This window comes from Lutra lutra, chromosome 10, assembly GCF_902655055.1.
Source record: "Lutra lutra chromosome 10, mLutLut1.2, whole genome shotgun sequence".
Lineage (NCBI taxonomy): Eukaryota > Metazoa > Chordata > Mammalia > Carnivora > Mustelidae > Lutra > Lutra lutra.
In genome coordinates, this window is record NC_062287.1 from 102164200 (window position 1) to 102189252 (window position 25053).

General features: G+C 42.9%; 2 protein-coding genes across 2 annotated transcripts; one reads left to right on the plus strand and one right to left on the minus strand.

Annotated features, from left to right (window-relative positions):
* The first annotated feature begins 4963 nt into the window (after window positions 1–4963).
* Window positions 4964–5908, plus strand: LOC125079643 (olfactory receptor 9Q2-like). The gene has a single exon (XM_047693445.1). It carries the CDS (start codon window positions 4964–4966, stop codon window positions 5906–5908), a length of 945 nt encoding a protein of 314 aa, XP_047549401.1.
* Window positions 5909–14837: 8929 nt separating this feature from the next.
* Window positions 14838–15665, minus strand: LOC125079871 (olfactory receptor 1S1-like). The gene has a single exon (XM_047693597.1). It carries the CDS (start codon window positions 15630–15632, stop codon window positions 14838–14840), a length of 795 nt encoding a protein of 264 aa, XP_047549553.1. The 5' UTR covers window positions 15633–15665.
* Between the last annotated feature and the right edge of the window lie 9388 nt (window positions 15666–25053).

Consider the following 25053-nt stretch of genomic DNA (forward strand, 5'->3'; position numbering starts at 1 on the left):
TTTTTCTGGCCCCCATTTAGAAGCTCTAAGAAAACTTGGAGGCAGCTTATCAAGGAGGGAGTGGAAGAAGCTTTTCTCAGGGGGATGGGAAGGGCAGATAATGCATTTTGAAGAATTAGAACTGAATCAAGAAGAACTCACTAGATTATCTCGTCATGTTTATGTGGAGCCTCCTCTGTATTTGGGGAAGTAAAGGGCCACTGGGTAAGGTGCCAGTTAGCTAGTTTGATCTTAAAAAGTTATGGATTGGGAATCAAATGAACTGATCCAACCACTGACTGTCTCCCTGTTTGGGGACAGCAGCCTGTTTGCCTAGAATTGGAAAGCCCCAGTCATTTGAATTCTCATGCCCCCTGTAGTTCTAGCATTTTATGGGATCCTCTAAAAATCCATCAGTTCCACAATACATAAAGTGAAGGCGGGGCACCAATGATGAACTGTAACATCAGGAAAAGTGCCACCAAAGCAAATTTGTGGGCTCTAGGCAGTCCTTAACCTTGAATAATTGGCAAGAGATCCACCCAAGTATGGATGGGGGAAGACAGTAGAGATGGATCCCAGGATGAGAGCTGAGGATATGTCCTGTTTACACCCAAACCTGCCCTCTTTCCTAATGCCTCCAGCAGGCTGTGAAGTGTGACTCCTTGGCTACAAGGAACAGATATTCATTTAAAGCAGTTCAAGAAAAGAGCCTTTTTTTTTTTTAAAGATTTTATTTATTTATTTGACAGACAGAGATCACAAGCAGGCAGAGAGAGAGGAGGAAGCAGGCTCCCTGATGAGCAGAGAGCCCGATGCGGGGTTCGATCCCAGGACCCTGAGATCATGACCTGAGCCGAAGGCAGCGGCTTAACCCACTGAGCCACCCAGGCGCCCTGAAAAGAGCCTTTTAAAAGAAAAAAGGATTACCCCTGGCGATCAACTCAGGTTGAGTTTTCTCCTCATCCAATCATCTGCCCTTAGACTGGTGGGGCCTGAGGAGCAGAGGATGATGCTGATTCCATCCTTTCTCCATGGTTGGGAGTAATATTTCTTAGAAGGAGCAACTGCCTGGCCAAGTACCCCAAGAATTTTCTACCACCATCTGCTTACTCAGCAATGTGTGTCCCACATCTAAGTCCGGTCCCGTCTTCCTAAAAGGTTACAAAGGATCTAGAGATGTAGAAGGAAGAATACTCCAACTATTCCCAAATATGAGGTCCACAGGGTTTGCAATAGAGTATGGGAGTTAAGAGTGTGCATTCTGGAGCCAGACTGCTTGGGTTCAAACACCTGTTCTGTCCCTCACTTTGGCACTATTGGTGATCCACTTCAACTGTCTGTCCTACATGTTCTCATTTCCTTAAAATTGGGATAATAAAAGTACCTAACTCATAGGGTTATTGCATGGATTCAATCAGCTAATACATCTATCTGTGTATCTATCTATCTGTCTATCTATCATCAATAATCTACTTACCTATTTATCACCACCATCGTCATCATTATCATCATTGTTGCTGTCTATCATTTTAGAAGAGTTGGTTGGTGTACTTTAAGCAGCTTATGTGGTCTTTGCTATTATCATTCTATTGACTTTCCCTTTCACATTTTGGCTCAATGACCACCAAGCCCTGAATCTCTAAACCAGGAGACAGAGGTCTGTCAGATCTTTAGTTCTTAGCAACAGACCTCTAAACTTCCTATTGTATAGGCCCCAATGGTCACAAATGTAAGATTTTGGTCTATATTCTTTGAGTATACTGCTTTCTTTCTGGGGAGGGTTTCATGATGACTGAACTGTCTTACTAATTATCTGATGGTGGTTTAAAATTCTACCATAGCTTCCCCAAAGTAGGGTTCTGATGGTCTTAGCATCCTGTTTCTTCTGGGTAAGGAGTGAAGCAGAGTCACTATTATTTCTGATGCAGAACTGTAGGAGCTCAGCCCCTGGACCCTCCTCAGAGCTGAAGGAGGAGTCTTTTCAAAAAGCCCCTGAGGGATGAATCTGGAAGAAGGCTATTGCCCACCCGAACTCCTTCCAATATCTTTCACAGTGGGAGCCATTGCTCTTGGGGCAGCTGGTCTGCAGAGACTTGAAGGAGCCAGATTTCAAGATGATGAGTCATCAGAAGATGGCTTTTCTTGGAATCATTATGGCTTTGCTGTTTGGCATTGGGCCAACGGCTGAGCTTTTTCAGAGCTGTACTGCCTAAGGCGCATCTACCCCTGGGAACTTGAGTTCTGCAGGATGCTAATCTGCTCTCAGTGAGAAAGAGGTTCTGTGGTCAAATATTTTTGGGAAATGGTGGGTTAGGAACCTTGGCAAGATTTCTTTTTTAAAGATTTATATTATTCATTTCAGAGAGAAAAAGAGTGCATGTGCATGCCCAGGGGGAGGGGCAGGGGGAGAGGGACAAGTACAGATCCCAGTGTTGCACCAATCCCATGGCCCACAAGATTGTGACCTGAGCCAAAACCAGAAGTCTGACGCTTAACTGAATGAGCCAACCAAGCACCCCTCATTGGCAAGGCCTCTTAATGATAGGACCTCATGGATCATTTAATATGCTGCTTTGCAATATGATTTTCCACATGGAAGGTACAGTATGTAATGATTTTCAAACTTGTGAGGACAGTAAGCCTATTTTCCTCCCTGGAACCACCTGGGATGACTGTCAACAAGGTAGATGTCTGTGCCCCATGGCAGAGACTCTATCTCGGGTTTTCTGGAGGTGAGATGATGGTATTCATGTTTTAAATAAATTCCCTGGGCAATTCTTATGCATCCGGAGAACCAGTTTGAGAACCAGTTCTCTGGAGGAGAGATGGATCACCATAAAGAATTTACTCAGTTTGCCTGGTAGAAGTCTGTTCATCGCTCATGCACACCTGCCTCCCCGACGATTTGTCTCATGACTTCACACTTGCACGATTCTGTTTCTGCCAAAGGGTGAATTTTTGGAGTCACCAATTCCAGTGAATCTTGGCGATGGGGATCAAAAGCCTGTGCTTACAAAACAGTCTACTTTTGGGATCAGATCAGAGCTGGCTAGAGTGTCAGTGGGCAAAACATTTGACAATATTCCCAATTGAGATACAGGAAATCTTCAAAAAAAGCACCATCCTTCTGGAACAAGGCAGGAATGAGGCAAGACCAGGAACCAACCCCATTGGCTGCTGCTGAGTGACAGCAGGACATGAGATGGGGCTTTTGGAGCTGGAAACTAGAGAGAAATGCTCAAAGATATTAGACACCTCGTTAGAAGTCACATGAAGTTAAATTGTCTCTCCCTGGAGACTCCCCTCTGGGACCAATTCGGGCATGATGCTAGGGCAGTGGATATAGGAAGCATCTCCAGCAAGGTTTAGTGCTGGATCCGAAGCTCAGGCTGGTCCCTTAACCCTGCTGTACTGTCTGAGTCTGACAAAGTCCCAGAAACCTCCAGTGTCAGGGATTTATTATTTTGTCAAAGGTGAAAGGAAAGGGAGGGACTCCGTGAAGTGATGACAGACATAGAGGTCTGGAAGCCACCTCATCTCACCAAGGTTGCTGTGATTATGGACTCATGCTGTGTTGTTGATTATTGAAAGGGAATAAAGACAAGGTTAATTGAAGTCCAGAGAGGAAAGGTGACTTGCCTAGGGTCACACATCTTGCATGAGTGACCTAGAACACAGGACTCCTCTGATCGGCAGGTTGCCGGCAGAAGAAACACTACACAGAGGAGGAAGGCATCAGCAAGAGAGATTCAGGTGAGGACAGTCCGGTGCCCAGCACATGGCTTCCAGATCTAACTTCTTTTCTTTGTTATTTTCCCTAAGGGGTCCACTCTGTACTGGCCTGGCTGTTGCTGCATCAGGTCATCAAATGGAATCAAAGTCCTCCTTTACATCCCTGTTCTACAACCCTACAAGGACTCCAAAGCCATTAGCCGAGATTCCTTCCACAGACACCAGGCTGCAGAAATATTTCCGCTTTCAAATTTGGATGCTGTCTGTTATTAAACTACTGCTATTTTCCAGGACAGTGAGAGGAACGAAAAGATGCTTATTGAGTTTTGTTAGGTCTTGAAAAGAGCGGATGGTTGTTGTTTTGATTCCAAGGTTATTGCTAGTACTTACAAAAAACAACAAATGCAAAGCCCCTAATAAGCCAGCCAACTCTAATTAGGATAATAGCTCTTGGTTAAACATGCCTGTTTTTCGACTGTGAATAAAAATATTCCTACAAGCAGAGCTTATTGCTGATTCCTAATGGGCATTTTTTTTTTTTTGGTTCATGCTCCTTTGTTCATAGAATATAAATTTTCCTTCCTTAAGAAACATTCATTTTAAATTTTAAATAGCCACCATATATACATGGAGTGTTTTTAGCTTTCCAAAGCACTTTTGCATTTGTTTTAATCTATGCATTAACCTTATCTCCTAAGTAGGGCAGATATTATGATCCCCCTCTGGCAGAAGAGGAAATTGAGGTTCAGAGAGGTTAAGTGTCTTGTGTAAGATCAAACAGCTAATTGGGGACAGAGATGCAAATACAAGAGCCGACTTGTAAGTCAGAGAATCACTTGCTGTCCATTCTTAGTGTAATAGAGGCATTCATCACTTTTTATCTTTTTTTTTTTTTTCAGGAGTGTGAGAAGTGGGAGAGGGGCAGAGGGAGCTAGAGAATCTAGAGCAGACTCCATCCCTGGTGCAGAAAGGATGTGGGGCTCATCTTCCAGCAGCTGAGATCTTAACCTGAGTGGAAATCAAGAGCTGGATGCCTAAGGGTGGGAGCTACCCAGGTGCCCCACCTTTTATCTGCTCTTACAGCGAGGTCTGCATTTGTGCATTTCCACTTAGACTGCGAAGTTTGTTCAAGTCCAGTGCCTCCCCTCAGACACCCTAGTTGAAGCTTTCTTACTTGAAATGACTTGCGCTTGTCTTCAGGGCCCCCGCATCTGGCTCTCGTCAGTCCTTGCTGCGGCCCGCTGGACACATGGCCGGGAGGAATGGCACCATAGTGACTGAGTTCTTCCTCACTGCGTTCAGCGAGCATCCCGAGTGGGGGCTTCCTCTCTTCCTGGTGTTTTTGAGCTTCTATCTACTCACTCTGCTGGGGAATGCGGTAATGGTCCTCCTGATCCGCGTGGATGGCCGGCTGCACACCCCAATGTACTTCTTCCTCGGCCACCTCTCGTTCGTGGACGTGTGCTACTCGTCAGCCATTGTGCCGCAGATGCTGGCTGTGCTGCTGGAACACGGGGCCACGCTGTCCTACTCCCGCTGCGCCGCACAGTTCTTCTTCTTCACCTTCTTTGCTTCTATTGACTGCTACCTGCTGGCCATCATGGCCTATGACCGCTATGTGGCCGTGTGCCGGCCTCTGCTCTACGTCACTGTCATGACCGAAAAGGCCCTCTGGGGCTTAGTGGCCGGAGCTTATGGCGCCGGTCTCTCCAGCGCCTTTGTTCGCACGGTCACCGCCTTCACCATCTCCTTCTGTGGGAACAACGAGATCGACTTTATCTTCTGTGACCTCCCTCCTCTGCTAAAGCTGACCTGTGGAGACAGCTACACCCAGGAGGTGGTCATCATTGTGTTTGCCATCTTTGTCATGCCTCTTTGCGTCGTGGTGATCCTGGTGTCCTACCTGTTTATCATCAGGGCTATCCTGCAGATCCGCTCTGCAGGGGGCCGGGCCAAGACCTTCTCCACCTGTGCCTCCCACCTCACGGCTGTGTCCCTCTTCTTTGGCACCCTCATCTTCATGTACCTCAGAGATAACTCTGGCCAGTCCTCAGAGGAAGACCGAGTGGTGTCCGTGCTCTACACAGTGGTGACCCCCATGTTGAATCCCTTCATCTATAGCCTGAGGAACAAGGAGGTAAAGCAGGCATTTAGGAAAGCCCTGTGCAGGACAAAGTCTTCTGGAAAGCCCTAGATAGACTCTTGCCAAATATGTCATTCCTTAGTGTCTCCGCCTTCTCTGTCTATCTTCAGATGTCACCCACTTGGGGAGGCTTGCCCAGGAGGCCTTACTTAAAATTGTACCCAAACTTACTACCTTCACTTTCTGATTTATTATTCTGTGTAATACTTGTCACCCTCTGATGTACCATGTGCTGCATATTCGATATTGCCTAAATCTCACAGCTAAGGACGTAGGTTGAGCATCTGCCTTTGGCTGGGGTCATGATCCTGGGTTCTTGGGATCGAGTCCCACATTGGACTCTCTGCTCAGCAGGGAGCCTACTTCTGCCTGCTTTTCCCTCTGCTTGCCAATTGCCCTACTTGTGTCCCATTTATTTTATAAGCCCTGATGTGCTAGTATTGTGTAATGTGACAGCAGGTGTGTGTGTGTGTGTGCGCACACGTGTGTAATTGTGTGTGAGCAAATGAGGTGTGTAGGTTAAATAAATGGCATCTTCTGAGCTTTAGGAATTTTCATTGTAAGGACTTATAGGACAAAACTTAGAAAAGAGTTGGGTGGGCATGTTTAGGAGAAGACATATGGGGAAAAATTCCCCTGGGAGCCAAGAGATTTGAGTTTATGCCTCAGTTTTTGTTCGTGTTTTTGCGCAAATCTCTCCGAAGCTGCAGAATGCGGTAAAGCAACTCCACAGAGTGCATCTGGCAGGCTGTTTTTCAGATATTAATGGCCGTGCAAATTTTCTCTGACACATGAGCTTCTCTGGCAAGGGGCAGAGGCATTTGTGCTGCAACAGAGCTCAGGGTCTGGCACCCGAGTGTCCAGGCTGTCACTTTTTAGCTCTATGGCTTTGGATTAGTGAGAGCCTGTCAGTTTGCTTTCTCAACTGTGAAATAAAACTCATTGAGCATTTACTCAGGGCCGGGTTTTACGTGTATCACATTTATTCTCACCACAACTCAGTACGTGAGGCAGTGGGAAGGTGCTGGTGAAGTTCTAGAGGCATTAATTAGTGTGATTACGGGGATTATCCCAGGGTTCACAGCCCACTGGGCATCTGTGAGCCTCTTCATTTCAGAGCTGTCTGGAACAGTCTCTCCTGGGCTGAGACTGGGCTTGGGTCCAGACACCTCCAGAAGTGGAGTTCTCTAAAAATTTTTTAACTTGCCTCTTAAAGTCACATACACTTAAATACCCACTTAAATTCATACCAGGCACTATGCTTAAAGCTTTACGTGAATGATTTACTTTAGTCCTAACACGTTGAATGGAAAGTCAGTTTGATTGACCTCATAGCAAAAGAAAGATATAAAACCCAAAATAGGTGATATACCTTGCTCAAATTCAACAGCAAGAAAGTGGCCGACCAGGGAGTATCTGATCCCAAGTCTCTCTCACTCCAAAGGGTGTGCTCGAAAATCCTATCCCCCTTGGGCTTCTTCCCTTCTGTCCCCCCCAGGCTCCAATTCCCAGACACAAATCATTGCAGAAGCGTCTGGATTTCTGTTGCTTCCTCCAATAAGTAGTTCGTCAGCACCGTGCTTCCAAGCAGGGACCAACCTTGCCTGCTTGTCTTCTTTTTTAATCTTCAGCGATTGCCAAAGAATTCAAGATTCCTTTCTAAACATTGATTGTTGTTATTCTTACCATTTAATAACATTTAATATATGTATTTAATTATTTTGTTCTATTATCTACATATCTATCTATCCATCTACCTACCTACCTATCTATCATCTATTAAATCTGATCTCTGCTTCTGTGAGTTTGGTTTTTTTCAGATCCCACATAATAGTGAGATCATACAGTATTTGTCTTTCTCTGTCTGCCTTACTTCCTTTCTAATACAATGTTGAATAGAAGTAATGAGACTGTACATTCCCGTCCTGTTTTTTTTTTTAAAGATCATTTATTTATCTTTGAGAGAGAGTGAGAGAGAGCGAGCAAGAGAGAGCACACATGAGCAGGGGGAGCAGCAGGCGGAGGGAGAATCAGATTCCCTGCTGAGCCGGGAGCCCCGTGGGGACTCAGTCCCAAAACCCTGGGATCATGACCTGAGCGGAAGGCAGACTCTTAAGCGACCGAGCCACCCGGCGCCCTGCCGTTCTTGATCATAGGGGAAACTTGTCAGTCTTTCACCAAATACTATGTAGGTTTTTTGTAGATGCCTTTATCAGTTTAAGGGAGTTCCCTTTGATTCCTAGTTTGTTGAGAGTTTTTTTTTTTTTAATCAGGAATGGATTTGGGGTTTTGGATTTTGTCAGAAGAGTTTTCTGTTTCCACTAGGATGATCATATAGTTTTATTTTGTGCTTATTAATAGGGTAGATTACATTGATTGTTTTTGGAGTGTTAGATAACTCTTGTACTTTTAGGATAAGCTGTACTTGGTTACAGTATAGTATTGTTTTTATTATCAGAAAAAAATGTAGAAGATGTTACTGCACAGTCTTGGTTGGTTAAAAAGATCACAGATGGTATTGCCTAAAGCCATATGCCAGTTTTAAAAGGAGACTGTACTTCTGAGTCATCTAAATTCCACTATTAAAAGGAGAATAGAGAGAGAGTCATGAGCAATGGAAGGAAAATGAGAGCAAAGAAGAAATTTGAGACGTTTTCATTTTCCGGAAAATGTGTTCTGCGGGAGGCAGTTTCCATGTTGATTGGATGCTGAGGATGCAGGACTGGTGGAGAGGTTGCTGGGGATGATGGCTGCCCAGGGTGATGAGAGGAGATCACAAAGGATGATTGAAGGGCTGATGGTTTGGCTCCCGTGGTATTTGAAACAGCTGATCCCACTTTTTTCTTGGAAGAATTTTCGCTTTCTTCCTCAGTCTTCCTGACACCACTTTATTGTGGTTTCCTAGCCCCTGGCACCTGCTCCTCTGACTTCTATGCTGGGTACTCACTTCTAAGTGTTAGAATCATGCAGGGCTTGGTCATAGGTCTCTCTCTCTCTGTAGTCACCTCTTGGCAATTTTACCCAGTTCCATAGATCAAATACTGAGAGTATTAAATAAAATTCAGAGTCTTTGCCGTGGTCTGAAAGATTCAGCCAGGTAGGTTGGGTCCCGAGCTAGCACCAGGACTATATGTACATCCCCCGTTCTCCCTAGGCTCCCCCAGCTCGCTGTTCCTCAAGTGCACCCCACTGCTCCCACGGTGGCATCTTTTGCCTGCCCTTCCCTTTTCCTGGACTGTGTTTACCCAGAGCTCCTCATGGCTCACTCTCTTATTCAGTTCTCTGCTCAAATATCCAAGAAAGACCTTCCGTGACTCCTGCACCTCTCCACCTCAAATAGCTAGTCCATGCCGGGTCACCATAGCCTCTGACGTTGCTCCATGTCTTATCACAGGCCTTCTTGAGACCTCAGATTACGGCCATTTTAAATTTATTCATACATTCCTTGTTTGTCTCCTTCTCTGTGAAGGAAAAACCAGGAAAGCAAGGGCGCTGTCCTATTTTCCTTTTGACTCTCACTAGGTACTCAAAAAAATTTGTTTTGTAAATAAATTAATACATATTTGAAGACAATTTATGCAATAGGTTTTACAAGCCAAGCCTACCCAATGTGTGGATTTTTTTTTCAGTTTATTTTTCTAGGTGTTTTTCTTGCATTTGTGTTAGATAGCAGGGGTTTCTGTTAATTTATTCTTAAGGCCACAGGTTGGCTCTTCTCAGGCATGGTTAACACAAAGTTCAAGAAGAACGTGAAGTTCAGTTGACTGTTTTGCACAAAATCTTTTTGTATTCTAAAGCTAATGACATTAATTATTGTCTGAATATTGTCTTTGCTTCTCCAGTCTTACAAATCACTTAAAATAGTTTTTGTGTCAATTTCTCTGGTTTGTGAGTGCACTGAAGGCATTGACTGGGAATTATCCATCCTTTTATTCCCAGGGCCAGAGTCAGAGCCTGGTAAATAGAAGGTTTACCATAGACATTTGTTGAGATGGCAAATACAAGTATCCTTCAGGGGAATTCAAGCATCCAGGTCCAGATGTACAACTCTCCTCTGTGAAGACTTATCAAGGCTCTCATAAAAGTTTGTGGTTCTCTATTTTCTTAATCAATTGTCTTTTGTGTCTTCACCTTATCCCTAATTCGATTCCTCAGGTAAACTCTCAACTTGTATATAAGTCCATCTGTAGCTAAGTCAGCTTCCTCATTATTCACTGAGAATAGAGATGTATCTTAGAATGGATATGGTCTCCTTTGGAACCTAAGAGCTGGAAGTGATGGAGGACCCACCCACAAGGATGAAGATCAATTCAAATGACCTGGGTCTAAAACTACTGGTTCTTATTCTGTTCTACTAGATATTCTATTAGATATTCTATTCTATTACATATGGGCTGGATGAAACCAGAATAACGAGAGAAAAATTACAGATCTGCCCGATGGATGCTTACATAACTGAGAAGATTCTGGAACCATGTTAAGCATGATGGTTTAATAGGCAAGACAGTTTATCTTCCTTAAAATAATAAAAAAAATTTCTTCCTAAAGTGACAGTTACTGTAAAATGTTAAAGCAATAACAGAGCATTACATAAATCCCTCCATTTTATGAAACAGAACCCATAATTTTGGTTACATTGTGTTGTAGGACAAACAGGCCCAAAATGCAGGGACTTAAAAAGATCCCAGGGATTTTTAGTGTTACCTCTCACAGTTCCATGAGTTGACAGGACTCAGCCAGGCAGTTTTCACTGGGGGCTCTAGTGCTGACAGCCCGAAATGACACTGGGTCAGCTGAATGTTCTCTCACTCCCACGGTGGAAACTGATGGGAGTGACCCAAAGACTCAAAGGCTGGAACAGTTAGAGCTCCTCAGGTGTCTCTCTCTGACTCTCTGTGGCCTTTCTAGGTCTCTCTAGCATGGTGGCTTCAGAGTCGTGGGACATTTTACAGGGGAACTCAGGGCTCCAGGGATTCATGTTCCAAGAATGTGCCAGGTGGAGGTTCTACTGGCTTTTCTAAGAGTCTTGGAAATCATCAGCACCTCTTGTGGGGACTCTATTAGCCAAAGCATCCCCACAGCCATCCAGGTTCAAGGAGAGGGACACAGATTCCATCTCTTGATGAAGAAATGGCAAAGTTCTTCAAGAGCATGTGGGATGGAGATATTTTTGTGACCGTTTTTGGAAAATAAGATCTGAAACAAACACTGCTAATATTCTGTTGACTCTCTTCCTGCATATGCCATTTTACGTAAATGGGTTCTCATGATAATGCTGTTGTAAAACCTTCTTTGTTCATATTAGACCAATTGTTGCATTACAGAAAAACACAACTGGGGTTGGTAACATGGCTTGTCCCATAGTAAGTTAGCTGCAGACTTCAAATCTTTTTTTTTAATTATTCTGCTTTTTTAAAATCATTTTTTAAATTTATTTTCAGCATAACAGTATTCATTGTTTTTGTACCACACCCAGTGCTCCATGCAATCTGTGCCCTCTCTAATACCCACCACCTGGTTCCCCCAACCTCCCACCCCCCCACCTCTTCAAACCCTTCAGATTGTTTTTCAGAGTCCATAGTCTCTCATTGTTCACCTCCCCTTCTAATTTCCCCCAACTCCCTTCTCCTAACTCCCCATGTCCTCCATGCTATTTGTTATGCTCCACAAATAAGTGAAACATTTGATTACAAACCTAGGACTCTCTACCGCTCCCTGTGGACTAGTAAAAGCAAGTTTCATGTTGGAGCTGTGGGTGGAACTGGGTGGATTTTGAGATATTTGAGGAAGGAGGACTAGGAGGCTCAGAGAAAGCAAGTGGATTTTAAATTTATAATGAAGACTCAAATGAAGCATAGAAGCTTAAACAATACCAGAGAGAAAGGCGGGTGGCTGATTGCATATTTCTTCTTAAAGAGGTTGGATTTTTATAAGTTTAGAGAAGAAAAGAAGTCTTATTAAATTGGGAAAAAATAAACATAGTTTGGTAGGGCAGGTAGACTGGGGTTGGGAGCCAGGGGACAGTCATAAAAAGAGGAAGGCTACCCCGCCCCTCACGGGTGTCTATCATATACTAAGAACTATGGTGATTGCCCAACACACATGCCCATTTAGCCACAAACAGCTTACGTAAATTAAATAATTTTCCTTGGATCATACAGGTGGGTCACAACATCCTGAAAAGCCAAGACTTAGAACCAAATCTCCTTACACTACAATGCAATTGTTAGAGGATCACATTAAATAACTAGTAATAGTTTGCTCCAGAGGTGAAAATATTTTGAAAAAGGCTTTGGAAAGAGAAAAAGAACATGCTTTTCTGGGGAGCTCTAAGGTATATTTAAGATGGAGATCCAACAGACATCTTCAGCAGACATCTCCATCAACCAGTTGGCATATAGATTAATGGAAATCCCAGAGCTGGAGTAGAACTCAGAGTTCATGTGGTTCAGTAATTCTTTAGGTCACCTGAAGGATGTTTCTAAAATACAAGAGCCTGATTCCTTCACTGGAGTTGCAGGTTGGGGTTTGGAAGGAAAGCAGTAAAACCTGGCTTAGAGCCTTTCTCAACCTCAAGGAAGCCTGAGATTTGACCCTTGATTGAATCCCCCTAGCAATGAGTTCTGGAACTCATTGGTGTATGCTGGATCCAAGATGCAGGACAGCCCTGCTGAAATGGCTTTGAAGCTGCTTTACCACTTTTATCTGTTCTTTAATATTGGTTATAGAGGAGTCTGTAGTAGAGCAATTTGCATTTGTTGAGAGGTAGAAAAGGGGTACTACCAGAAAAGGGATAGTCACGTATCTTTAAGGGGACTGTCAAGAAGTAAGGCATAATGCCCTAGGAACCCCAGAGCTGAAGTTTTCCTCAGTTGAAGTGGTCCACACCCACTGAGTGCTCTCTCTCATGATCATGCACATTCCAAGTATGGAATGACTGAGATATTTAGAAGGTGTGCCTGGGAACCATGAGACTTCTACCATGATATTGTGTATGTTGTGTGGCTGTCCTGTACCCTTACTTAAAGCTTTCTTAAAGCTTGATGCTTGGTGTATCTTGTGAATTTAATTGCCAAGATGAACCCAAGTCCACTGCAACTGGTCGAGCAGAGCACCACAAGGTCTGAGATAGTGCATTTTAAACAAGTTCTTCTAGATAATTCTGATGTATACCCCTCATTTAGAAACAACTGGCCAAAATTAACAAAACAGTAAACAAGTAGGAGAGGATGTGGAGAAAGTGGAGCCCTCTTACACTGTTGGTGGGAATGCAAGTTAGTGCAGCCACTTTGGAAAACAGTATGGAGATTCCTTAAGAAACTAAAAATAGAGCTACCCTTTGACCCTGCAATTACACTACTGGGTATTTACCCCCAAAGATATAGATGTAGTGAAGAGAAGGGCCATCTGTATCCCAATGTTCATAGCAGCAGTGGCCATGGTCGCCAAACGGTGGAAAGAGCCAAGATGCCCTTCAACGGATGAATGGTTAAAGAAGATATGGTCCATATATACAATGGAGTATTATGCCTCCATCAGAAAGGCTGAATACCCAACTTTTGTATCAAAATGGATGGGACTGGAAGAGATTATGCTGAGTGAAATAAGTCAAGCAGAGATAGTCAATTATCATATGGTTTCACTTACTTGTGGAGCATAAGGAATAACATAGAGGGCATTAGGAGAAGGAATGGAAGGTGAATTGGGGGAAATCAGAGTGGGAGATGAACCATGAGAGACTGTTGGCTCTGAGAAACAAACTGAGGGTTTTGGAGGGAAAGGGGGTGGGGGTTGGGTGAGCCTGGTGGTGGGTATTAAGGAGGGCATGTATTGCATGGAGCACTGGGTGTGGTGCATGAAAAATTAATCTTGAAAAATAAAATAAAGATTTTTTAAAAAGTTGACCAAAAAAAAAAAAGAAACAACTGGAAACAAAGACCTTATTTTAAAGATAAAATAGGCTTAAGAAAGTGAGTTGACCTGCCTTAAGTCTCATAACTACTCAGGGAAGAGTCAAAACTAGAACTCCTGTCTTCTTATGTATGCTCCCTGATTTTTCATTGAATGCATGTCCACAAATGTGTTCTGCACACTAGTCTCATGAACTATTTTGTGATGAATTATGTTATATGTGATTGACTAAGTTGAGTTTTGAGAATTGAGTTTTTTTTTAAAGATTTAATTTATTTTTTTTACAGTGAGAGAGAGAGAGAGAGAGAGAGAGAGAGATCACAAGTAGGCAGAGAGGCAGGCAGAGAGAGAGGGGAAAACAGGCTCCTCGCCGAGCAAAGAGCCCGATGTGGGGCTCGATTCCAGGACCCTGAGATCATGACCTGAGTCAAAGGCAGAGGCTTAACCTACTGAGCCACCCAGGTGCCCCGAGAATTGAGTTTTAGTGTATACCTTACAACCCTCCTGGAGATTTATACTATACCAAAGGCTCTGAGAAGTTGTCTAGTGAAGACATTTTGCTTCAATTAGCTCAGACTTGTCCCAAATTATTTGGACGTGGCACCCTCCTATGAACACCTCACTGAATAGTAGTTTTAGCAAAACAAACTTTGAGCAGCGCTGACCTAGAGTAATCTAGATTGAATAAAGGAATCAGTAATAACTCTCTTCAGAGCTGTAAAAGCTATACTGTAGGTACTGTCTGCACTTGTTATCATCTGAGGTACAAACAATTTGCAATCTATGTAGTAACATAGATTAGAATCAAGATATGTGTTATGCTTGTGATTTACCAAAGGGGTTAGGGCCTCGTCTCCAAGATCAGAGTGACACGGAGAAACCCCAACCCTTCAGAGGTTGGAATAGGAGGCAGACCTAAAGCTGAATCATCACATCTATGCCATGAACTCCAGGCAGAATCATCCATCTGGTTATGGGGATAAAAGGAAGTCAGATGTCCAGCACATCAAAGGGAGGAACCGTTTCCTACTGATGAGCTTTCTTAGGGCACCTTTCATGTCCCTGTTCCTCAGGCTATGGGGAAGAAGTAAACCCCTATAATGGTCCCGTAGAAGAGTAATACAACTGTCAGGTGAGAGCCGCAGGTGGAGAAGACTTTCCACTTTCCCTCCGTGGATGAGATTCTTAGGACAGCCACGACAATGCAGATGTAGGAGAAGAGGATGAGCGCAAAGGGGACAGTGACAACTGACACGCCCACGATAAACATTACGAGTTCATTGATCCTTGTGTCTGAGCAGGACAGTTTGAGCAGAGGAGCCAAGTCACAGAAGAAGTGTGGGAGAGTGTTGCTGTCACGGAAGAGCAAAGGGAGGAGCAGAAGGGTGTGTGTTAGGGCAACAGTGTTACTCAGGGCCCACGGAATAACCGTGAGCAAAATGCAGAGCCTGGGTTGCATGATGGTCACATAGTTGAGAGGGTGGCAGATAGCCACAAAATGGTCATAGGCCATGACTCCCAATAGGAAATTGTCAATAACAACGAAGATGATAGAAAAGTACATCTGTGTGATGCAGCTCTCATAGGAGATGGATTGAGTCTTGCTCTGAATATTCATCAGCATCTTGGGGACTGAGGTAGATATGGAGGAAATATCAGCAAAGGACAGATTGGCAAGGAAGAGATACATGGGGGTGTGAAGGTAAGAATCCAAGCTGATGGCTAGGATGATGAGCCTATTCCCAACCACAGTGACCAGGTACATACCCAGGAAAAGCACAAAGAGGAATTTCTGCTGCTCAGCCTGGTTGCAGAGTCCCAGAAGGAGGAACCCAGAGATGGTGGTCTGATTTCCTTGATGCATATCTCTGCTGATCTGGAGAAAGGAACACAAGGTCTTCACGCCCCCAAAGAAAAGCCAGTATGGTACCATTTGGCTAGAGCCATTGCAAGGAGGTAGAGAAAAATTACTCAATATGTCAGTAGGGCAGAGACTCAGGAAATGCCCTAGGAGGGAAAGACAGAGCCGCCATGATAGACACTTGTCAATGAACATGTTTTAAACTTGGATATGACTCTAAAAATGATGTATATAGTTGGTTCCAAACATAATTAAATGCCTTAAACTGAAGACGACAGGCGAGGTGTACTCCATCTTCTAAAGATGCTAGATACCCCTGAAAGGAAGTATTTAAAGTGAACAAAATGGCTCTACACCCTTTCCCAGTATTCACCTTCATTTTGAAATCTAAGAAGACAGAAATGGGCAGAGTCACTGAGTGAAGTATTTGGGAAGGACACATGAGCAGGAGTTAGGAGTGCTTACTGAAATACACTGCCATGTGGGTGCTCCTGCCCACTCGTGTTAGGGGGAGGACACCAGAAGAGCTGCTCTTGGACAACGTGTACAGGAAGGGAAACCAGACTTTTGCTTTACTGGTGGCAAGATATTAGATGAATGGAGTAAGTTAAGGGGGCTTATAAGAACTTAAAAGATTTGGGTTTGTGTCCCACTTTTAAAGGTGGTGGGGGCTCATTAGATTAGCCCCCCATGGCAGGAGTGGGGGCAATTCTGTAACCTCACCATGACATGACATGGAGGCTGTTAGGCTCAGGTGACCTTGTTGGGATCCCAACAACAACAACAACAACAAAAAAGTAGCCTGTGGGGGTAGAGGAGGCTATATAGCAGGGAGGGCATGCATGGCTCTCTCACAAAAATGGATCATTAAAATACCAGGGAGAAAATTCATCGTCCTGGAGCAGCAGTGCCAGAAATGAGGCCTCTGAAGAACTCCAAATAGTTTCGTGATGGGCATGGCTGCCACACAGAACTCACCTGCTGCCAGGATTCCATGGCACCAGACTTGAAGACTTTTGTCTCTGTACCCACTCCCATTCTTCCTTCCCACTGCACATCTCCAGGCTACCTGAGCCAGAGGGGAGGGCAGTTGCTTTGAAGCATGTGATATTTAAGTTTTAAATTGGACCAAGTTTTTGTATACCCAGAAGTGAGTCTTCCATTCCAAAGTAGAAGTTATTTTTAAAACTAAAAGTGACCAGGAAGCTAGAGTGACCTCCCAAGGGTAACCCAGAGTCAGGGAAGGAAGATTGGGCCAAGTCCGGTTTTCCCTGTGGCTGACTGGAAAGAACAGTGGCCTAAGAGCCGAGGTATTGAGTTCCTTCCGGTCTTTCCGTTCTCCTTGTATGGCTTCCTCTCACTCTTTCTCTCTCTTCAGTCTCTAAAAGGTTAGAGATAGCCATATACCAAATAACTTTTCTTTCCATGAAGAGGCCAAAACCCAGGAATCCTACTTCTCTGGTATTCTGGAAAACTGAGGGGCAGTGGAGACCAAGCAATAGACCTGAGTAGGTCTCTTTGCTCCTGAGAAGCTTGGCTTACAAATCTAAGAAGGGGAACCTACCCACAGTAGGTATAGACTCCAACTCAAAGCTACATTGTTATAAGGAACCAGCAGGCATCTATATTCAAACCCCAGGACAAAACAGACCTGCCTGAGAGGGTGCTGTGATCACTGGGCCCTGGGTTGGTTTGGGCTTGACTAGGACGGTGACAGGCGATGTGTGTGGTTTTGAGTGACAGTTTCTAATTTCACCTTCCTGTGCTACCACCTCTTCTGCCCACCAGGAGTCCCACACTAATTGTTTTGAGTCCCTGAGGCAATAGTCTAGCTGGTTAAGAGCCGCAGTAATGTCTAAAAGGGCTTACCTCTGACGGATGGCAAGATCTCAGGAAGTTTCTGGAATCTAGACCGAGCAGCTTTTAACAGAGTGTTGACAGGGTAGCAGGGAGGAGCCCGAGAGTAGCCCTTATGTATTTTTCAGAACCAGACTCTTTTCCCAAGTACAAGTCATGGTTCTGGGCTCTCATGGGGCACTGAGCTCTTTCGATGTCATTTGGGATCATATCTCTGAAGTCTTTTCCTCAAACAGACCGTTGTTTTCACATTCCAGCCTCAGTGAGGTAAATGGGGAATAGACAGGCATCTCTGCTTTTTTTATTTCTGTTTTCATGTGCCTTTTCCCACTTGTGCTTTTCTCAGTAACTTAGTTTTTGCTGCTCTTCATAATAAGTGAAGTGTTTGCTGTGTGTCTTAGGTTTTCATGAGATGGTAAATATATTGGGTTCCTTCTGTTTCCTCTCCAGTGCCTAGTAGAGGGAGAGCACTTAGTGAATACCTCAAGAACTGAGCGAAATTCCTGCACTAGGCATTGTGATTCCAAAGAGATGCCATCTGCAACAGAAGGGGAGAGCCCATGGCCCCTGTACCCCTTGAATGGATGTCCATGTTGGAAGGGAATCTCAGGACCCAGGGATTCAGCATTCAGGGCTCTTAGCTGTAAATGAATGAAATAAACTCTGGGTTTTAATATTGAAAGGACACATACAGAGGACATGATTTGGGGTGGTTCACAGATATACTGGGATGGCAGGAAAAAGAGGCCCTGGAATGACAGGAGGAAGGTATGCTATATATATATATATATATATATGTTTTATATATATATATAAAACCAGAGACCCAGCCTCAATAGATACATCCCTTCTAATGCTTACATGGGCCTCATAATATAGTGCAGGTATTTCTTACCCAAACCAGGAAAACGCAGCTCTCCTCAATAGGAAACAATTTAACCGATAAACTAAATGTATAGTTACTCACGGCCAATATTTAAAATAGCTGCTCAATGGAGAAGAAAGAGAAGGCAAGGCATTCTATTATCTATCTATCTATCTATCTATCTGGTCATAGATAGACAGGAAATGTGGGTGGAATCATAATCCTTGTTTCTGCACCTTGTCCATGAGGCATATTTACGAATTTCTTCTTCTACTACTGCTCGATGGTCTGAACGTTTGTGTTCCCCTCAGATTTGTATGTTCAGACCTGACCCCCAGGATGGTGGTATTAGGAGGTGAGGGGGTCTTTGGGAGGTGATTAGGTCATGAGGGAGCCCTCATGAATGAGATTAGTGTTCTCAGAACAGAAACCCCAGAGAGGCCCCTCTTCCCTTCTGCCATGCGAGGACACAGGGAGAAGACAGCCATCAATGAGCTAAGAAGTGGGCTCTCACCAGACAATGAATTTGCCTACACCTTCATCTTGCGGGGTAGGGGGACTTCCAGCCTCTAGAAGTGTGAGAAATAAAGCTCTGTTGTCTATAAGCCTCCCAGTTTATGAAATTTTGTTAAAGCAGCCTGAAATGACTAAGAAAACTACTAGCTCAGCATGTGTCTTCTAGAAAGCAGATCCAGGAGCAAGAATTTTCTCTTTCTTTGAAGGGTATGGATATTTAGTTGTCCTGACCTTTCAGGCTCTGGTTGTCATGATTGCTCCTCTAGAGTTCAGAATTACCCCGGTTCAAGGTTTTGGGAAATGGAAGCCCCATTCCTCTACCATGCTGGGGAGGTAGAAAATGAGGGTTAGCTCTATTGAAAAAGAAGGACTTGGGAAAATCTCCTAAGCTTCTGACTACTTTTTAATCTGTTCAGAGTTTATTAATAAAACATTACTTGGGCTTGACTCCATATCCTGTTCCTGTTCTGGCCTAAGTATTATGGGGAAGTCATGAGGGCTAACACCCAGGTTCTACCATCCACAGTTCACAGTTGACTTGCAGATATAAGAAGCAAGAGGTTAAAGTTACCAATGGCGGATGGAGACAAATACAGTGGTTGCTGTCGGATATCAAGCACGCTAGGGAAAATCCTGCAGGTATTCAGGGGAGAGAGAGTTACCTATAAACTAGGGTATTAAGTAAATATTTCATGGCAGGTGTATACTAGAGGCATTCTTTTAACATGGGCAGGGTTACAGAGGTGGGGAGACATGGAAAGAGGGATTCTGAAGCAGGGGGAGGGTATGAGCAGAGGCCACGTGGTGGGACCATGCATGGCATGTTCTGGGTTCAGTAAAGAAACCAGTGTTGCTGAGACGGAAGCTCTGAAAAAGAAATAAGAAATAAAGTTGAAAAGTTATAACTTGGGAAATGTGCTGCTTTTCTATTTACCATTTCCTTGCCTGTCATTTCTCGTCACTCATAAATTATATGGTGTGGAGTTGTTCCATGAACACAGTCATGGAATCTAGCACTGGAGGGCACCACAAAGGTCAACTAAAACATCACTCATTGTACAAATGAGTAAATTGAGGGACGGGTGACTTGTTAGCATCACTGGATTGGTTTTGGCTCAGAACCAAAAGTAGTGTCACATGAAGTGGTTTGCAGTCCAGTTATGCTCTTGGAGGCTGATGTGGTAGAAACAGCAAGGACTTTGAAGTGAGACAGACCTGGCTTGGAAGTCCATCTCCACCACCCAGTGGATATATGACCTTGGGCATGTCACTTAAGCTGTTAGAGCTCCTATTTGCATACCAAAAAACTGGCAATCGTCCCTAGAACACATTTAACAGCCAACAGACATTAGGTACTTTTCTTTTGTTTACTCAGGAGGTGTCAGCCACCTTGGAAATATAATTTAAGAACTCCACACTCCCAGCCTCTCTTTGAGGTTTGAGATAAACACTGATAAAATCACCAAGGACTCAGATAACAAAATGTCTCCAGAATGGTCAGGTTGAGACACATGTGTGTTAGCCTCTGGCCAGTGGGGCATGGGGGTGCTGAAGAATTGGAATATGGGGTGAGAGAACCCTTCTAATGAAGTGCCCTTTCATATGTCCAGCATAAGACACCCAGAAACAAGAGTACAGAGAAGACATTAGAATCAAACTCATAATGGATAAAGAAATTGGATTAACAACACTTATACAATTAAATATGATTCAGGTATTAAAAAGAACAAATTCTAAAATACATGATCACCTGTGTGAATCTCAAAAACATGTTACATGGCAGAAGCCAGACACAAAAGAAAACATAGTATGTGAGTTCCATTCATATGAAATTCCTGTATGGGCACAGCTAATCTATGGGAATAGAAGTCAGAGCAGTGGTTGATTGGGAAGGGAGAAGAGTTGATTGGAAAAGGGAACAAGAGAAATTTCTGGGGTGATGAAAATATTTTATTATTGAATACAATTGCCCAAAGACATCAAACTGAACCATTTGAAATCTATGTATTTTCTTGTATGTTACTTACATTTTGATTAAAATATATAAAAACCAAGTAAACTCACCACATTTTCCTTTTTGCTTTAAGTGTTATTTGAATTATGATCACATCAGAGTTAATGGAAAAATCGTTTCTTGCCTTGTCTTTTCTTCCAGATAAGCAGACGGTGAGATGTTAAATCTTTGCTGGGATTCTGGAAGCAGTAGCTGGGAGGGAGAGTGAAGCCAAGGGTGCTTCTACATATGGTAACATCCAGAAGGAAGCTGTCATCCTCCAAGATGATCTAATAGATAGTCCACATAGAGTCGGGAGACCAGATATGTGGCAGTTTCTCAGAAATAAGATGACCCAGGATAGACGAAGCCAATGGGCATTTATGTATAGCCACAGAGATTTTCTGGAGGTTTACGTCCTCATCTGTGCATGTGGGAGGGAGTCTTAGATGTTTTGGAACCAGAGTTTCTAAAAGCTCCTTGGTAATGGAAGAAAATATAAGCCCCTCTTTGAGAATACACACAAGAAATCACCAAAACTTACATTGAGGAGAACAAGGGCATATGGTACACAATGTTCTTCTTGCATGCTATTCTCCTCTAAAATACTCCTCTGGAATTTCTATATTCTAGAAAAGAAAAGATTGACTTATAATTGTGTGTTTCTGTTGTGTTAGATTCCTTGAAAGCAGGTATCTTGTGTTTTGTATATTAATTTAAGCATATAGCCCCATGTCAGGTACAAAATATGGTCCCTTCCTCATCCCCAAGTCACCATCCCTCTACACTCTCTTCATCCCAAATCCCTGCCCCCCTCACCACCTTCCTTCTTATTTCCATAGCATTTGCCCATTTTGTCTCTTTCTTCCTCATGAACATTAGATCCATGGAGTCAGAGACTTTGGAAAATAATAGATTCTTTCTAAATATTTGTTTAAAAATGAGTAAATGAATGTTCATGATAAATACTTATTGAAGGAATTTTGTATGATGACATCAAGGTGCCTTTCTAAAATAGTTTCATGAAGATCACCAAGTATGTATTTTGTGGTCTCTGGGGATGGTTACACAACATTGTACACCTTCTCTGTTGAGGAGCTTCTTTTTTCCAATGCTATAAGCACCGTGTCTTTTCCTTCTTATGAGAGCTGAATTAAAAACCAAAAGAAGCAACTAAGACAATTCTCATATTGGAGTTGTGGGCAAAGAGAGGCTCAAGCAATAATCACCGTCTCATTTCAAGCTTCTAATTATTTTCACTAGAATTCAAAATTTTATAATGTGGTTTTCAAAGTAACTACTGGGAGAGGAAGAAACAGAGAGAGGAGCGAAAGAGACAGAGGAAAGGGAATATGGACATCATTATGAAAATGTCTGTTGCGATGCTTGACAGTGTGATACAGCAGGTTATTTCTGACCCATGCAATATCCACAAAGCAAACTACCTGCCCAGGATGTGTTGTTGCATCATCTCTCTCATTCCATCCTCTTATTGCCATCTCTCCATCTACATTCATTAGCTGTAACTGGACAATACAGACATGCACAAACACATACTCCTTATATGGTTTCCTTGGTCTTCAATATGTGGGAAGGAGGAATTGGAATTCCTGTGAATTTTCGGGAATGCATAAAATTAAGTCATGTAAGGAGTATTCTCACTATTCTTTATCTTCTTTATTCTTACTATAGGCATCTAAAATTTAATAATTATAAATATTAGATGTATTAATGTCTACCAAGTATTGTAGGCTTCAACAAATACTTAAACACTGGAAAATGCCTGTGCACATTATTGGGTGGTTTCTGAATAAAGAAAAATTCGGATTTCCTATTAACACTAATAGCACTGTGCAGAATCACATGTCAAAACCACCAATCTAAGGACTTATTTGCTTCCAAAATGTGTTATTTTTTGGAACACCACTCATAGGATTTGTATAAAGTTTCCTAGGCATATCCACTTATGAATATTTATTTGCAAGGATGACTCACTGTTAGCAGCAGACAGGGCCATGAATTCACACATGGAAAGAGCCACCATCAAGACTGACTGATCCGGTCATGACCGTTTCTTGCCCGGTGCTTCCTGTCCTCATTCCTGAAATATAAACTTAACCTCTGACTCTGCATGCCATATTTCCTGCTCTTGCTTTCCACCTGACCTGAGTGGATTCCTCTGAACCAGTAGCCTCTCTGTGTTGCTTATCATGCTTTAGTTCTTGGGGGAGAGTTATGATACCTTTTTCCAATTTTCCTAATTTCTAATCTATCTTTTCTCAGAATTGGGGTTTAAAAATAAATAATTGCTTTTGAGAAATGCTGGGGAGGAATTCCTACATGATAACACAACTCTCAACACTGTGACTAACATTTCCTTTCACACACCAGTTGAGCCATAAGAAAGGGGTTGGAGAAATCCAGTGTGACAACATAGCAGTGATAAAGAGTTTAAGAAGACATGATGATGTTTTTAGTGAAGTTACTTGCAAGCAGTGTCATTTCAGGGAATGGGAGTGATTCCCATTTTGCATTGTATGTAGCTCAGTGTTTGTTTTTTTTTTTTTTTTTTAAGATTTTATTTATTTATTTGATGGACAGAGATCACAAGTAGGCAGAGAGGCAGGCAGAGAGAGCGGGGGAAGCAGGGTCCTCACTGAGCAGAGAGCCCAATGTGGGGCTCAATCCCAGGACCCTGGGATCATGACCTGAGCTGAAGGCAGAGGCTTTAACCCACTGAGCCATCCAGGCACCCTGTAGCGCAGTGTTTAATTAAAAAAAAAAAAAAAGCAAAAACAAAACAACAACAACAAAAACTTCCATTCAGCTAAAATCTGTCCAGGAAGGTAACCAGGGGAGCCCAGAAATTCAGTGGACAGAACTCATCACCACTCTAGAGCCTTCTTCCTGATAAAGTAACAGTTCACCTTCTTTTTGGAATCTAGGTTAATTTTCTCTATGATTTGTGACATTAAATAAAAATGAAAGGAGGTCAGGAAACATAGTTGGAAACTTTCCTCATGTTTGCCTTCTGGACAATGCCTTGCACAGTGCGTACATTTAATTGATTCATTCTGTACTGATGTGGCTTCGACTGCATAGGTTGATAAGTGACCTGCCAACCAGAGAGTTTTGCTCCCTTCCTCCAGCATTCAGTTGGAAACAAAGGTGTTTCTAATACATTGTTATACCCATGATCGGTTCCAGGATAATGAACACTGTAGGCCTTCTCGTTATCCCCATGTGAAATCAGTGTAAAAAGTTAAAAGCATCAGGGCACCTGGGTGGCTCAGTCCATTAAGTGACTGACTTCAGCTCAGGTCATGATCTCTGGGTCCTGGGATCCAGCCCCATACTGGGCTCAGTACTCAGTGGGGAGTCTACTTCTCCCTCTCCCTTCACCCCTCTCCCTGCTTGTGCTCTGTCTCTCCAATAAATAAATAAAACCTTAAAAAAGTTGAAAGCAACAAAAGCAATAGTTTTGAAGAGAAGAAGTTATGAAAACATAAAGTGCATACCTAGGAAAAATGTGAAAGTTGGAGGATTGTGTTGTGATGGGAATTTACAGGCCAAATAAATTTATATGACCCTCAGATTCCTTTCAGAAATTATCATTTTTCTGCTTATGAGGGTAACACAGCCTCATTTTACAAAACATGGAAAAATGAATAGATTAATAAAGAAGAAACAATTATCCATAGTTCTACAGATCATGGATGAGAACCATGAACTTTCTGATGTACTACTATTCATTATTCTGCACATGTATTTTTATAGCAGTGGGCTCCTATTGTAAGTGGAGGTTTATACCTAGCTCTTATCACTTACTGTTAAAATGATAAACGTAGCCCCTTATTATTAAATATTAAGTTAAATACGATTTTAAGTATGGTTGTATTCATGTGTCCAACATTGGAAGTGAGATTTTAATACCTTTTCATTTTATAAATACAAGGAGCAGCCTTATAGTTCCAGTTTTGTTAGACTTAATTTTTTGAGGTTATGATTTTTAGAACAAGAATTATTGAATCAGTGAAAAGAAACGCTTTTAGGCTTTAGGTATACTTAGCCTTATGGCATTTTGAAAGGTTATACCGGGTCCTTGATCAGTTTTATATCCACTGGCGAAACGCTCACTCTTCTGAGGTTGCTAACTAAAGTCAGCTTCATGGGCTGGATCCAGACCTTTGTCA